The sequence below is a fragment of the Leucopleurus acutus genome, assembly GCF_964270905.1.
Source record: "Leucopleurus acutus genome assembly, chromosome: 10".
Lineage (NCBI taxonomy): Eukaryota > Metazoa > Chordata > Mammalia > Artiodactyla > Delphinidae > Leucopleurus > Leucopleurus acutus.
The window spans coordinates 16,908,614-16,924,681 of NC_139153.1; the positions used below are offsets into that span (position 1 = coordinate 16,908,614).

At 37.9% G+C, this 16,068-nt stretch overlaps 1 protein-coding gene across 1 annotated transcript in view; it reads left to right on the forward strand.

Annotated features, from left to right (window-relative positions):
- CNTN3 (contactin 3) overlaps nucleotides 1-16,068 on the forward strand; it is a gene marked incomplete at its 3' end in the record, with an annotated part of 239,450 nt that overhangs the window by 19,987 nt on the left and 203,395 nt on the right. The window contains exon 2 of the mRNA XM_082847771.1: nucleotides 11,157-11,283. Within this exon, the coding sequence (XP_082703897.1) occupies nucleotides 11,157-11,283 (127 nt within the window). The remainder of the gene's footprint in view (nucleotides 1-11,156; nucleotides 11,284-16,068) is intronic.

The window sequence follows — 16,068 nt, forward strand, 5'->3', positions numbered from 1 at the left end:
CAATAGCAATACCATTTATGGCACTGCTGCTGTATTAAATTTTTTTGCTTATCCTTGCAACAAAAGCCCTATAATATTGGTATCATTCCTGCATAACAGTAGAGAACTCAGGGGCTCTGAGAGCTTAAATGACTTGCCTAAAGCTAGATGGAAGTATTAGGGAAAAAAATCTTGTTTATCCCAAGGCAAAGTCGCTGTTCTGCTAATAGACATGGTCCTTCCTAAAGCAGTGGTCGGCACACATTTTTGTACAATATTCAGATAGTAAATATTTTTGGCTTTATGGCCCATATGGTCTCTGTCATAACTACCCATCTCTGCTACTGTAATGTGAAAACAGCCATAGACAATACATAAACGAGTGGGCATGGCTGTGTTCCAATGAAACTATATTTATGGACACTGAAATTTGAATTTCATATAATTTTCATGTGTCATGGAATATTATATTTTTGAATAATGTGTCATAAAAAAACAGAAGGCAGTTGCGTTTGGCCCATGGCCCATAGTTTTCTGACCCCTGTCCTAAAGCATAAATACATGTTTTTTAAGATCATTTTTTGTCAAGCACTTGCTGTTCTATCGTGGGCAAAGTATTTTGCTGTAAGGCAATAGAAAGCCATAGGTTGGGGAAAAAGGAGGAAACCTGCTCACAAATTACTAAAATACAGAGGGTTGAGAGAGGTATAATCCAATTGAATTTCTGATAAAGTGGGATTAATTTTGGCTGGACTATCAAAAGAGACACTGTGTCTTGAATGATAGATTGGGGAAGCATTCCAGGCAGAAGGATGGTATCAGTCAGTTCAAGACAACTTATTTGGTAAACACAGTTATTTTGCACGTAATTATAGGTGCAGTTCTTACTGACAGCCCGGAATGTGTTACTCCCTGTAGGGCTGCCTGCAGGGAAAGCTGAGAATGTGCTCTCTCTGTATGACAGTGCCCAGATGAGGCGTGCCAGGAGAGAAAGAAGGCCCAGTATTGCTAGACCTATGAGTTTTTTTAAGGGTGAAATTTGACTTTGTGCCAAATACATTTGGATTTTTAAATGAGTCCGAACCAAAGTTTCCAAATATATATGATGGGTCACGTCATACACGTTTCACGTAATTAAAGAGTCTCAGATTTACAAAACCCTGAAAAGACAATCTAGCTCAGGTTCTATCTGAAAAACAAACGTGGCTTCCTAAGTAAAGCTCAGATTCTGAGATAAAGAGACAGAACTGTGGAGCGTGTTCAGGCAGCCAACAGGTGACTGATTGAAATCCTAACATTCTACCCTAACCTTAGAAGAATTAGATTACAGTAAGAATTCCATGCTGGTTACACGTTAAGTAAATTTGTGGTTCACATAAATGATGTATCACAGATGTGGGGTTGTTTTGCAAAGAGATCCACTCCATGGAATGGTAAAATTTGTGTAGATGCTGATGTTTTGAAACCCTCTTGAAACCCCTCTTGAAAGTAACTTGAAGCACAGAAAACTTCCTTGGAGATCTGGGCAATAAACAGCCTACCAAAAGCTCAACTTCTTTTTTTTTTTAATGACTCTGGTGGCTGTTCAAACAAGTCATTAAAATCCAGAAATGGGGCTTTGCTTCAGCACTCAGAAATTATACAAGAGATTACTAATAAAGTGCTGTTGCTTATAAAAGTGCCATTCATATGTGGCTTTAGGGAAGCAGCTCCTGCGTAGTACCTGTGTTTTCAGTGCTCTGAGGGAGTGGCTGAATTGTCGGTGACCAAGATCCTGCAAATTGCCCAAACAGAAATAGCCACCTAATAACAGTGAATGCCTTGACTGTAAGAACACAGGGGGGGTATTTCTAAGAGTCAGAGATGCAGTTACTCAGTTAGCATCTGTAAGTTCATATTTTCATGTAATGGATTATTTTGTAGTTGGACATACATATTCCAGTTGGAGATAGGATAGCTGCTTATAGAATTGTCCTGAGAGTGGCCAGATTCTTTCTTTGATCAGCAATAACATTTTGTAAGTTAAAACCATTTGCAATGAAGCATAAACACACACATTTCCTTTCAAATGTTAATTTACCAAGTTATACAATATATACAATATGATGGGGATGCTTAGGGGGGTTGAAATGTGTGTTAAATATAGTCACTATCTTATAAAAGTTTTAAAGACTGGGGATGGAGGAGTTGTGAGTGAAAAACTAGTAACGGTAATATATAGTAGGCTAGGGAAATTGTGATGAATGAAATACACAAAAATTGTTCTGAGAATTCAGAATGGGGAAGGATTGCTACTGAATGGTTATATGGAGGAAGGATTAATGAAATAATTTAGTGGAGTTTCTTTAGACTTCCTACATGACTGTGGCTTCTCATACCTACCACCAAAAGGTTCTCCAGAATGGTGGTACCAAAAATATAGTGAGATGTAACTCAGCCTCACCAGCCCTCAGGATTCTTATTTATAATCCATGTCAGTATTAACGAAAGCAATAACATTCAAATGAGTACCATTTTTTATTCAGTGTTTAATATTCACTTAGAATTAGGTGACTTGGTAGATGCAAAGTGTCTAGAGTAGGGCCTGATGGTCAGTGTTTATTTTTTCTTTGTTGACATTGGAGACTGTGCATGTGTTTGTGAAGTATTTATGATGAGGGATTTTGCTCCATATTATACAGAACTGAGGAGCACTGTTTTTCAGAATAAAATATGTTTCCTTCATTGGCAAGGCTAGGAGTAGTGCACAATATTGTTTGTTCTCCCCAAGCCTACGGAGGATGTAGCTGTTAAACAGATTTGGAGAAGGCTCTCTTGTCATCACTGCATCTTGCAACCACCATTTTGAATGTGGTTGGTTCTTTTCCTTCATTGCCAAGGTTGGTATCATTCTTAAGTGAAGGAAATGAAAGAAATACCTTGTAATCATTACAATTCCACTCCCCCCCCCCCAAATAATAATCTAGGACACTGGGGACAAGAGAGGATGCTTCTAGACCATGGATTATCAAATTGGGGGTAGAAAATGGAATAGAATAGAAGAGAATAGAAAAAATGTTATGATTCAGCATGCAGTGAGAATTAGTATTATTTCCAGAAACTTTTTAATCAGTTGTATGTGTGTGTATATACATGCAAACTGTGTCTACAGTAAATCACGATGAAAAATAAATCTTAATTGTGGATCAAATGAAACATAATTTGAAAAATTATTTAACTATTTAAGTTTCTGCAACTCTGAGAAACTTTCCCCCACCAACACCCGTAGTTCCAAATACAGTTTTGGGAGTGGTTGTCCTTTGTCCTGCTTTCTTTGATCTCTGTACCTACCCTACAACCCAGCTTAATTCCCCTCAGTGGTCTAGAAATATAAAAGCAGGATCCTTGTTTGGGGAAAGAAGTGGGAAGAGAGATCTAGATGGTGTTTCATATACTTAGACATTTACAAACACAGTGCTGGCTTCTGCTTATGGAGGTGGAGTCAGGAAAAGAGTACGCTCTTTTCTACTTCATGAGATTACAGCTGCAAAAATACTACAAAATGCAATCACCAGTTCCCGTTACTTCTTAATGGCTTCTCCATTACAACCATAGGAATCCTTTATTGTATAATTATTTTTTCATAGAAAACAATAGCCTTCAACTAGAGTTTGATATGAAACATTCTTTGTAAAATACACAAAGAAAGTCATGCTTGGGCCCCAGAAAGCCTTGACCCAATCTCTTCGGTAAAGAAGAGAAACCACAAATATAACCAGCTCTATTAAATTCTTTGACAGAAGTATACTAAAGAAATGTTTTTAAAAGAGTTGATTAATGAAGTGTTTTCAATTCAGTATGATTGGGGAGAACCTTATGAATTGGCAAACTTCAGAGATACTCAGTATAAGTTGGTATAATAGAAAGTGGAGTTATAAGTGTTTTTTTTCTTTTCAAATAAATGAGTCATGGATTGTGTATTCCTGGGTGTATTGTACACATGGCGCACTGCATCTAACAATAGTACCGTAACATTTTTTTATCATATGGAGTTGCTATTAAGCCATCTAGCAAGAAAGGTATAATTATGGACTGGGTATTACGGAAAGATATCAGGGAGATTTAAAAGCACTAAAACTCACATTCATAAAAAGACAATAACATGTATTTAAATAAAGACAGAGTATTATGAAAATATTTTAATCTACTAAGACTTCAACCCATCTCCTCTAAGTTTGTTTTCTCCCCAGTACATTATTTCCTGCAATATGACTGTAAATTGGTTAAACGTATCATTGAAATTTAAAGATATTTCACAAATCAGAAATATAGCCATTGGATTAAAAGCATCAAGATAAAATATTAGCTACCCTCAGAAGTATTCCCAAATTCTCTTATTTTACTCAACTATATTACATACTGAATATCATCCATCCAGTGAAACAGATGACAGCTTTCATCAAAATCTGTGATTGGTTTACTGAAGTGCTAAAGTCCAGATATTTAACCTTAAACATGACTGTTAGGCAAGTAAACGTGTATGGGTATGAGCCTTATTGTGTTTTTTGTAGGCAGGTTGCAGTGAGAGGAAAAATACAATTCTTGGTTTAAAAAAATTGTCATGCATTGAAAGGGATCTGCCACTTTAGGGAGGAGCATTCATTTATGTGAACATTTATTTCTAGTACTTGTAAAGCTTAAACAGCCACTTTCAGTTCTAATTCCGTAACTATTGAATACTGCTTCTCGCGCAGTTTCTCCATTTCTGTTTATGGACAAAGCATGAAGTAACGATTGAGCAAATCAAGTAGTGAACTATTAACTTAGCAATTTAAAGAATTTTATCATTTTCTAATGCTCTCTGTCATGCTATCATACTCCAGATATATGTCATACTCCAGCATTTTTCCTTTTAACCTAATTGCTTGATAACATTTCCAGGCGTGGGAAATGGATGAATTAGTTATTCCTCGTGTTTTATTCTTTCTCATCTAAAGTATGCTATATTGTCTTTTCCCTGTTTTCTTTTAGCATGTGAGTTAGAGTAGATTGAGCTGCAGATGACAACAATGAGTCAGAGGTTTATTTTTCCAACACATGATGTTTAGAGTTAACGTGATTCATGTTGGTTCAAGAGCTCAAAGATGTGAGGACCCTTTCCTAGGAGGCTCTAGCAGATTTTCCTTTACCTCTTGTTATGGGTTGAAATGTATCCCCTCAATATTTGTGTGTTGAAGCCCTAATCCTCAGGACCTCGGAATGCGACCTTATTTGGACACAGGGTCATTGCAGATGTAATTAGTGAAGATTAGATAATCCGGGTGGACCCAAATCCATTATGGATGTATCCTTATTAAGGGGAGAAATTTGGATATAGAGACACACAGAGAGGGAAGATGAGGTGAAGAGACCCAGGGAGAAGAGGACACCTATAAGCCAGGGAGACAAGCCTGGAACAGATCCTCACCTCAGAGCCCTCGGAAGAAATCAGCCATGCCCACACCTTGATTTGAGAATTCTAGCCTCCAAACTGTGAGACAAATTAAGTTCTGTTGCTTAAGCAACCCAGTTTGTGGTACTCTGTTGTGGCAGACCTAGCAAACTAATAATACACCCCTTTTTGGCTGTTACTGGTCTCATAACCCGATCTCCCCTGTCTACCCTGCTTTCCAGTCAAAAACTACAAAGAGTCCTAGAAAGGTAACATATCTGGTGCTTTCAGCATCTCTGATGAAAAGGCAAGTTCTGAAGGCAAGGAAAACACTTAGGGAAGAACTGCTGTATAGACAACCGACAGTTTCTGCCACAGCTAGTTTTGCACATGGTGTGCGTGTCTGGCCTTCAAATATTTGTTAAAGAAATGAATTATCTTAAGATTGAATTCTTCGGCCTCCCCTGACATTGGAAGAATATAAATGGAATTTTATTCTAGTCATCCCTTGCTTTTTTTTTTTAAAGCATTTTCTAGCTGTAGACTGCTGATGCCAAAATCAAAGGTGATGTCCCACTGCTACAGAGTGTTTCCATCTTAAATTTTCTTTCCTGTGGAATAGCAAGGCCTGGAATTTAGATCTCATCTCACTGGCAGCATATTCTTTTACTTTCTTTGATGTGGGCTAGAGATCCTTCTGTTTGGGTCAGGTATCTCTTTTAAGTACATTGAACATTCCTTTCTAGATCCACCCTCTTATTTACATTCTGCCTTAAACAGCACTACCAACCCTAGCTCTCTTTTTGGATTTACTCTCTTCATTTCCTCCTTTTTTTTGTCATGTAGCTATGATGTAAGTCAGCAAGAGAAAATGGGGTATGCCTTCCTCTTCTGTAGGAATTTCAGAGATAACACTGTAGTATTTTAGGACTTTTATTTCTTTTAGTAAAAGTAATGCAACTGCCTGCAATCCTTTGTTCCTCTCGGTCATTCTTCATAGAAATTGTATGCAGTATGACCATTAGAATTGATTGGCCACAGCTTGATCTTTTAGTGACATTACCTTAGGAGCTCATAAAGCTTCTACTTACATTCAAAGGGAGTTATTACTAGTAGCCTCTGGGTGTTTGGAGGGGAAAAAAACCACCTCAGGATTGGATTTTTGGAATTATTAGTCCTGTTCAGAAGTGTTATATGCCCTTTATTTTAGGTTATAAACTTAAAATGGAGCTTAGGAGCCAGGCCAGCATATCAAAGAAATGCCCCCGTCACAAAAAGTAAAGTTTAGCATCAATCTAAATGTTACACGGAATCCATTTGGTTAGGCATGAGGCCCCCTTCTGTTTCCAGCCAAGCTGCGTTTTGCTGGTTATGAATATCTGTATGAATAGTGAAGGTTTTGTCCTTTGGAGGATCAAAATTAGCTTTGAAGAAACTGTTGGATAATTTCCTTTAGGTTAGCAAAGACTTCAGAATCTTTTCGTTTTAAGCTTATATTGCCCGCAGGAGACTAGAACATTATAACCCAGCATCTCTCATCACCGATATTATTCTGGGGAAACAAGATTGAGTGGCCTTTGTGTCTTTTCTGAGTATGAAGCATGGACCAACCTGTCATGTTTGATTTTTTTCTTTATAAATTTATTTATTTTATTTTTTATTTTTGCTGCATTGGGTCCTCATTGCTGCGCACAGTCTTTCTCTAGTTGCGGCAAGCGGGGGGGCTACTCTTCGTTGCGGTGCGCGGGCTTCTCATCGCGATGGCTTGTCTCTTGTTGCGAAGCATGGGCTCTAGGCGCGCAGGCTTTAGTAGTAGTTGTGGCACGCGGGCTCACTAGTTGTGGTGCATGGGCTCTAGAGCACAGGCTCAGTAGTTGTGGCACACGGGCTTAGTTGCTCCACGACATGTGGGCTCGAACCCACATCCCCTGAATTGGCAGGCGGATTCTTAACCACTGTGCCACCAGGGAAGTTCCTGATTATTAATTTGTACTTAAATTTCAGGAGTCCTTGGAGACTCTTGAATGGCTGCTGATGGTCTGAAAAGCCTTTAGGAGCCTTAAATTTCAGAAATGGCGGGTATGTGCCTCATAGGCTGTTCACTCCAGTATCATCAGGAAATACTGAAGTTGAAGAAGCGAACTGATGGTTAATGTTCACCTTTGAGCATATTTAGAACAGTGTGGTTTAATGGAAACGGAAACAAACCAAGACTGTGACCACTGGGGTGTGATCCCAGGTCTCTCACTAAAACATTGTGTTACCTTGGTTGGTTATATAACCTCTCTGGGTCTCATTTCTTCTGGGGAGGCCAAACAGCTACCAGGTGAGAAAATAAGCTCTGGAATTAAAATCTTAGCTTTATCAGTCCCCAGCTGTAAATTAATATCTGCTTTATATTGAGTTATTGCGAGAATTTCTCCATCTTAATTGTGCATTCAGCAGACAGATATTGAGTGTTGAGTATTTGCCATGTTCTAGGAGTTGGGGAGGCAGCAATGAATTAGATACAGATAAATAACAAACACTCATATAAACATGTATACTGTTTACACGTAGTGAGAGACAGCTGATATGTGGTGGAAGTGAGGGGTGAGTAATGACTTGGGGGGGGAGGGGCAGTCTCATTTAAGCTGAGAAGATGACAGTTATGCTGAGTTCTGAATGACAAAAGGAAACCAGAGCACAAGAAGAAGAAGGAAGGTCAACCCAAAGCTCAGCATGTCTGAGAGGCAAAGACAAGGATGGCAGTGCAGCTGGACCTCAGAAAGTAGGGGATGCGTCAAAGGCATCCTGGGAATAGGGAGATGAGGCTGACACAGTGCCTGGCACATAAATGTTAGCAAATTAGCTATTATCCCTCTTTCAGAAGGGTCTCAGAAAAAAAATGTTTCTAAGTATTTAATACCATCATCTAAAATTTATAGCAGGCTCTAGAGAAGAATTAGAACATCATTTGGGAATTTGACTTTTATTGGATGATGATGAATGTTTGGGTTTTCATAGTGGTCACTTGTAGGAAATTTGTTAAAACACCTCTCTTTGTTTTTTGCATTGAAATCACCCCCTTCTTATCTAGACCCAATTTTCCTTCTGTTGGTTTTCTTCCCCAATTTACCTGCTAGTTTCAAATGTATGCCATTATGTTAAAATATTATTGCTTTCAAGCCCTGTGTACATCAGTTTTTCAGGACAGTGGTGCTATACCATCTCCTAAATGAATAAAATATATGTCACTGCAAATAAATCAGAAACCATTACACTAGAAAACATGCTATGAAGAATCCACCCTCTTTGCAAATATTTACAGACATTGTAACAGACAGAAGGATATTCTAATTAATAAAACACTGTCATTTTTGTATTTATTTTTATGCAGTAAACTGTTTGAAGGGAAAAAATTCAAGAAAATGACAGCATTGATTCTTTTTTGATTAGGGACTATTTGATTAGTAGCTGTTTCAAAATTCCTTTCTTCTGGAGGTTGTCCTTTTCCACAAAGGAAAAGTGAGATTTTCTTTTTCTTTGTGACGTTTTCCCCTTATGTGTAAATAAAAACCAGGGACTTGTGGCATTGACATATATACACTACCAAATGTTAAATAGATAGCTAGTGAGAAGCAACCACATAGCACAGGGAGATCAGCTCGGTGCTTTGTGTTCACCTAGAGGGGTGGGATAGGGAGGGTGGGAGGGAGACGCAAGAGGGAGGGGATATGGAGGTACATGTATACGTATAGCTGATTTCATTTTGTTAAACAGCAGAAAGTAAGACAACATTGTAAAGCAAAAAACAAAAACGAAAACAAAAACCAGGGACTTCCAAGGATAGCCCACTGCTTTCTTAAATCATGGTGAGCAGTAGTAAGGGTTAACTGCATGGTGATGTTGCAGTGGAAGGCTTCCCAGAGTTAGCCAGACTTTGAAGTTTGAGTGCACAGTCCCCAGACTGCCCTCGTTTATATCATCAAGTGTGAATTCTGAGTTTGGTTATTCACAAGGAGGACTGACAGGAGTCACTGAAAGCTATTATACTCATGATTATGGCTTATTACCGGGAAAAGACACATGAAAATCAGCCAAAGGAAGAGAAGCATAAGGCAGACTCTAGAAGAGTCCTGAATGCTAAGCTTTTGTTGTCCCCAGGATGTGTTACCATCCTGGTGTTGATGTGTGACAGCACACGAGGAGAATTGGCAACCAGAAAGCTCGTCAGACCTCAGCATCCAAAGTTTCTACTGGGGCTTCACTCTGCAGTCATGGTTGGTTGATTGCATATGGGGTTGAGAGCAGTTTCCAAGTCACCTCATCCCATGTGACCAAATCTCCTACTGTCAGTCATGTGGTTGGTCTTTCTAGTTTGGTCAGCCCCCATCAAGGGCTATCAGGTGTGGCCACTCCCACCCTCAGACCCAGGTGACCCATCCTCACACTAAACAAAGGCATTCCTATCAGGTAAGATACAGATTACCTCCCAAAGGCCAGATTAACGGCAAGACCAAATTCACTGGGCAGAAGTCCAGAGGGTATCACTACATGGACTGGAATCAGATAATCTCCAGTGTGTACATTCTGAAAAGCTGTGTGTACTTACTCACTTCACCTAACCACTCTTACATTCAACACTTCTCTTCTGTGCGTTGGGAATAATTACGGTACTTACCTCATAGAGCGTGGTGGAGATTAAAGAAAAGATGTGGGCACGTGGGGTTCATGTGGTGGCTTTGCTGCTTTTTCATAATTTCAATGATTATTTTCAGTATTATGTTATTTTATTATTCCAGTTATTATGGGAAACATTTTTTATTAATGTTGTAATGTTATTACTTAGTTAAGTAGCCAAAATGGTTTCTGGGCTTTCGGGGGTTATTTTCTGTCTCGTTTTCTTTGTCATCTGTTCATGGGTTGTCTTTGTCTCTTAGTCTGATTATTCATTCTCTGCAACTTTACTGAGCATTTCAAGATAGGAGAGAAAAGAGAGCCCCCCCCCCCCCCCGTGAATGTTTGTATTCAGAAAGGCTCTGGTAATGATTATACAATTGCAGTAGCACAAGCATTTGGTGATGGCATTCTCTCATTCCTTTTGAAATTCATAGTACAAAGACACAGGTTTTTAATTTTTTGTGTGTGTGTGTATGTGGGAATTCTCGGAATGTTCAAGTTCTCTTAACCAACATAGAAACACTTTTTAAAGGACACTTGTTCAGTGCTGTATCCTTCTTTTCAATTTGCTAGTAGTAAAATGGAAATCCCACCAAATATTGAGTGTTTTGAGGTCAGAATGCAAAATAACATTGTCCACATTCAGGTTTGCAGGCATGGTAGGGTTTTAGGAGAAAGACAATACTCAGGGATTCAACTGATTTTCAGAACAGCTTTAGTTTTGTAAAGAGGCTTACGACAGAAAGGCTTCCTAGACTAGGTAATTTACCAACGATAATTTGGGTAGAGTTTATGTTACAAAAAGTAATTAGTACAGCCTTATTTATTCTTTTAAGTAATCTTATTAATATGGCAGTGGTTTTGATAGTAATTTTCATTCTCTTAGAAGTGTTACTAGGCTGTTAAAGATGGCTTAAGTGATGCTTATAAACAAAGCAGCGCCTACAGGGCATCTTCGTGGATGAGGGAAGAAGCAAAGCCTGCTTTTTCTTTCCTTTTTTTTTTTAAAGAGCAGACACTAGTTGCTTGCTTTTCTTCTTAGATTGTAGAGTGCAGCTTGTACAGTAGCTTTTACTTATTACGATTATTTTTCCCACCCATATAGGTGAGCTGCTCTTACAAGGCCCAGTGTTTATCAAAGAACCCAGCAACAGCATATTTCCTGTTGGTTCAGAGGATAAAAAAATAACTTTAAATTGTGAAGCACGAGGCAACCCTTCACCTCATTACAGGTACAGTGGAATGTTTGAAAATCCAAATTAAGAAAAAACGATGCGGCAATTGTGAACTTTTTTTTGCTTCAGTATATTTATGCTATCGGTAAGAAATAATACATGAAGCTATAGTTGTCTGCTGTATTCAGCAGAGCTCATACATAAACATTTGGCTCCATATTGTATATATTTGATTGATTATTCATTTTACAGTAAGATTTCTTGATTAAAGAGAAACATGGTAGCGTCTCTTAAATAAACAATGTATTTTCTTTGATTTGTGGTAAAACGATGTATAGATTTGGATTTACATGTAGTCCTTGGGAACACATCCATTGTGGGAGTGAAATTCAGTGTGTTGCAAAGGTATGTAGCAATCATAGTTTGTGAGAAAGGTAACAGCATCTATCCTTCCTTCGCTGTTTTACTGAGTATATGTTAGAAGGTTCATTAAGTATAGAAGAATAAAGTGCATTCCTACTGAAGTCATTTTAATTATTCTTGAAGGGAAAATAAATTTATTTTATTTTTTCATGTGAAAGTGTATATCTCAGATTATATAAACAATAACTTGTTCACTGAAAACTTTCAAACAACACAGAAAGGTACAAGGAAAAAAGAAAAAAAGTGAACTCCCATCACCTTAAGATAAAAATATTAACTTTTGGGAGATGATGGTGGATTATTTGGATGGGATGGATATTTACTTTATTAAATAATACAAGATTAACGAGTTTTACTTTTAGGGATGCTCAGGGGACCCACTTTAATGAAGAGATGAATTATTTATCAATAGCATATGCTGCTTTTGTATAAATGGTTATGAGAAAATGCTTGAGGTACCTTGAAAACAACATGCTCTTTTGAGTACTGTGAGCATTGGTCTGAAACACGCTGTTTACAGTATTAGTTCGCTTGGCAAAACCTTTTCTATAACCTGCAGAACAAGCAGACTTCAGCCTTTATTAGTGAAATTCTAAATGTTTCCAGTAGATCTTCTATTGTTTGCTTAACCCGTGTAGATAATAGAAAGGAACAGTCATTGTTAAACTGGGTCAGCATTAGGCTAGAAGGTAGACCTTGGTATTTTTGCATCTGGAAGTAATCAAGGTCAGTTTCTTTCAACAGTATTCAACAACATATTTATTGAGCACCTGTTGTGTGTTTTCAACAAAATAAATGTAAAGATTCCAGGTTACTGGTTAGAATTGACAGAGGTGATAGAAAGTTTTCTGCCTGCCTCTTCCTTAACCTATAGAAATAAGAAAAGTATAACATGATTTTATTTTTTTTTGGCTGCACTGTGCGGCCTGTGGGATCTTATTTCCCCGACCAGGGATTGAACCCGCGCCCCCTGCATTGGAAGCGTGGAGTCTTAACCACTGGACCACCAGGGAAGTCCCTAACATGACTAAAAAAACAAGAAACTGTGTTTTATGAGCGAGTTCAATTAACCAGACATAGCACATACAAAAGCTGGAAATATTTTCTTCTTTTGGGGGAAGATAAACAGATCCACTTAACAAGACATGATCCTGGAAACATTTATTCCTGGCATTTTTGTAGGACATTCTAACACTTCCTAAATATATCTGTTTGTTTGTCCCTGAAATGGAAGATTATCCTTTTAGATATGACTGTGAATATTATAAAGAATCCATGTAAATGACTCATGTGTGGGCTGGGTTTTTTTGTTGTTGTTGTCAGTAAAGTTATTTCCTGGCATTTATCTTGTGAATAATTTGGTGATAAATGTGTTCAGCTGCAAAACTGTCAAGATACAATATATAGTCATACAGCAGTTTATTTCTAAATGAATAGATGAATTATGTTTGTAAAGTTTAATCAAACAGCAAGAAGACCTGAGCTTAGAAATCCAGAAACAGCCTTTTGTTGTAATTATTTCTTTATATATCAGGTATTTATTTTAATTCCGGATTAATACATTTAAAGTGATACCAGGTATTTACACGATGCCATTGTGTAAACATAATGTATTTGTTTAAACATACTGATAACATGTATAAAATGTTGATAAAATTCTGCCTTTTGCACCATACTTTTTATGATTTGTTGTATGTCCTGAGATATTATATGTTGAAATTCTAAAAAAATCTGTGTCTGAGATTAGGAGATGTGTGACTGAAATTGACTTATCGGTTTTAAGTCTGATAAATGAAGAAATTTTACATGCTAGTTATTGTTTTAAAATATTTGGTTTATAGGAAAATAGAGCAGACGCTTTCATTATAGCTCGAACGATTTTCTAAAGCTAAGAATTCTAACCAGTATTCATCCACGTTTCTACAAATGACCCAATTTCGTTCCTTTTTATGGCTGAGTAATATTCCATTGTATATATGTACCACATCTTCTTTATCCATTCAATCTAGAGACTGTCATACAAAGTGAAGTAAGTCAGAAAGAGAAAAACAAATATCGTATATTAACGCATATAGGTAGAATTTAGAAAAATGGTACAGATGAACCAGTTTGCAGGGCAGAAACTGAGACACAGATGTAGAGAACAAATGTATGGTCACCAAGGGGGGAAAGCGTCAGGGGGGTGGGGTGGTGGTGGTGGGATGAATTGGGAGATTGGGATTGACATATATACACTAATATATATAAAATGGATAACTAATAAGAACCTGCTGTATAAAAAAATAAATAAAATAAAATTCAAGAACAAAGAAAAAAAGAATTCTAACCAGTATAAAATTTCACTTTATAGTCATTAGAAATTGAGACCTTGGGGGCTTCCCTGGTGGCACAGTGGTTACGAATCTGCCTGCCAATGCAGGGAACATGGGTTTGAGCCCTGGTCCAGGAAGATCCCACATGCCACGGAGCAACTAAGCCCGTGCGCCACAACTACTGAGCCTGCGCTCTAGAGCTTGTGAGCCACAACTACTGAGCCTGCGTGCCACAACTACTGAAGCCTGCATGCCTAGAGCCAGTGCTCCTCAGCAAGAGAAGCCACCACAACGAGAAGCCCGCGCACTACAACGAAGAATGGCCCCAGCTCACCACAACTAGAGAAAGCCGGCACGCAGCAACGAAGACCCAACGCAGCCAAAAATAAATTAATTAATTAAAAAAAAAAGAAATTGAGACATTGAAAAAGCACTAGGGAACCTCCTTTCATTGTGAAAATATTAGACTTTCCTATAATAAGCAACAACTCCCTGTTATCCATGGTATCTGTATAAGTAATAGATTGTGCTAATGGAATAAATGGGAATATAGACTGATGTGGGTTGTAATCATGACCGTGTCTACCTAGATAACACCTTCATTTATGGCCTGATTTTTTCCCTAGCTTTTGACTTTAGTAGTCAACCAGGTAATATTCTGCATTTTTCTTTAATTGTTCCAGAAGAAAATATGCTTGCTGTTCTTATTCTTTGCTATCCTTTAAAAATTACAGATAAATAGTGTAAATAGGTAATGACTTTGAGGACATAAATAAATAGCATGGTTTTTTGTTTTTTTTTTTTACATAAAGTCAGAGAAAGGATACCTTTTTGTAAGTATTTACAAATCTAAGCACATAGACAGAGAGAGGGAGGGAGGGAGGGAAAAGAAAGATATCAAGGAGGAAAATTAGTGGTTCGTGTGAAGCTGTAAATTAAAAGCAGTCCAAACATTTCCCAAGTTTCAGAATAAAGTGTATGAGTCTTATAAAAGAATGTCCTTTGAAAGCCCAGAGCTTGTCTTATAGACTGAGGCAGACTTCTCTGATGAGAAATCTTGTCTGTGTTATTATCCCACTGGGTAAAAAGAACTCTTAATTGGCCATATTAGAAATCCAAAAGTTCAGAAATTCTCAAGAGAAATTACTTGTTTTAGGGTTTAATTGAGAATTTTATTCCTTCTTTTGCATCTTCCCGCCTGAGCCCCAAAGCCTGTATTTTAAGGTTAATTAGTATTCAGTCTCATTTTAATTGCTGACGATGCTGAAAGAGGTTACCCTGAGGAAGTATTAATAACTTTTTTAAATGGGAAGGATTTTCTCCAATTTTTAAAGGGTTAAAAATGCCCATCATTTGCTAAGATGAAAGATCCCAAATAGGAGGCTCCCTGGTCACCTCTACTGATTCCATTCAGGATTAAAAGAGACCACATATTTGGGTTGCACTGGGGTATAGTATTCAAATGTCAATGGGGACCAGGTAAGTAACAAAACTAAAAGAGGTGGCCCTGCCTTAGAAACATATGGACATATTGAATAATGACTGGAGACCGTCCCACATTCAGCCACAAGTCCGTCCACTGGTCACGACTGCCCCTTAACACTAGCCAGTTGTTACCATCCAGGAATCATGGTCCAATATTACAAAACCTTTTCAAGACATGTTTAAAATTGAGAAACTGTCTTTTTTGAACTACTTCTAATGTTGACTGTTTTTCTTTTTAAATATAATGTAGGCCAAAGAAGATAAGCCTTAAAAGTGAATGTGTCCCATGTGGCCTTTGTGTTCACAAAGTTTAGTCTAGCTGGAGACTTACAGGCTGTGCTGTCCAGTATGGTAGCCGGTAGCCAAGGGTGGCCATGTACGTTTAAATCCGTTAAACTAGGAATTCAGTTCCTCAGTCACAGCAGCCTCATTTCAAGTGCTCAGCAGTCACATGTAGCTAATAGCTACTGTAATGGACAACACAGATGAAACTTGTGGTGCTTGCGGAAGGTTCTATCAGACAGCACTGCTCTACTCTGACCCTTGGATCCACAGCCCTTTTCTATAAATGCTCTTCTGTTTTTCTCTCATCACAAGGAAGCAGCCAGAGCATCATTCTCTT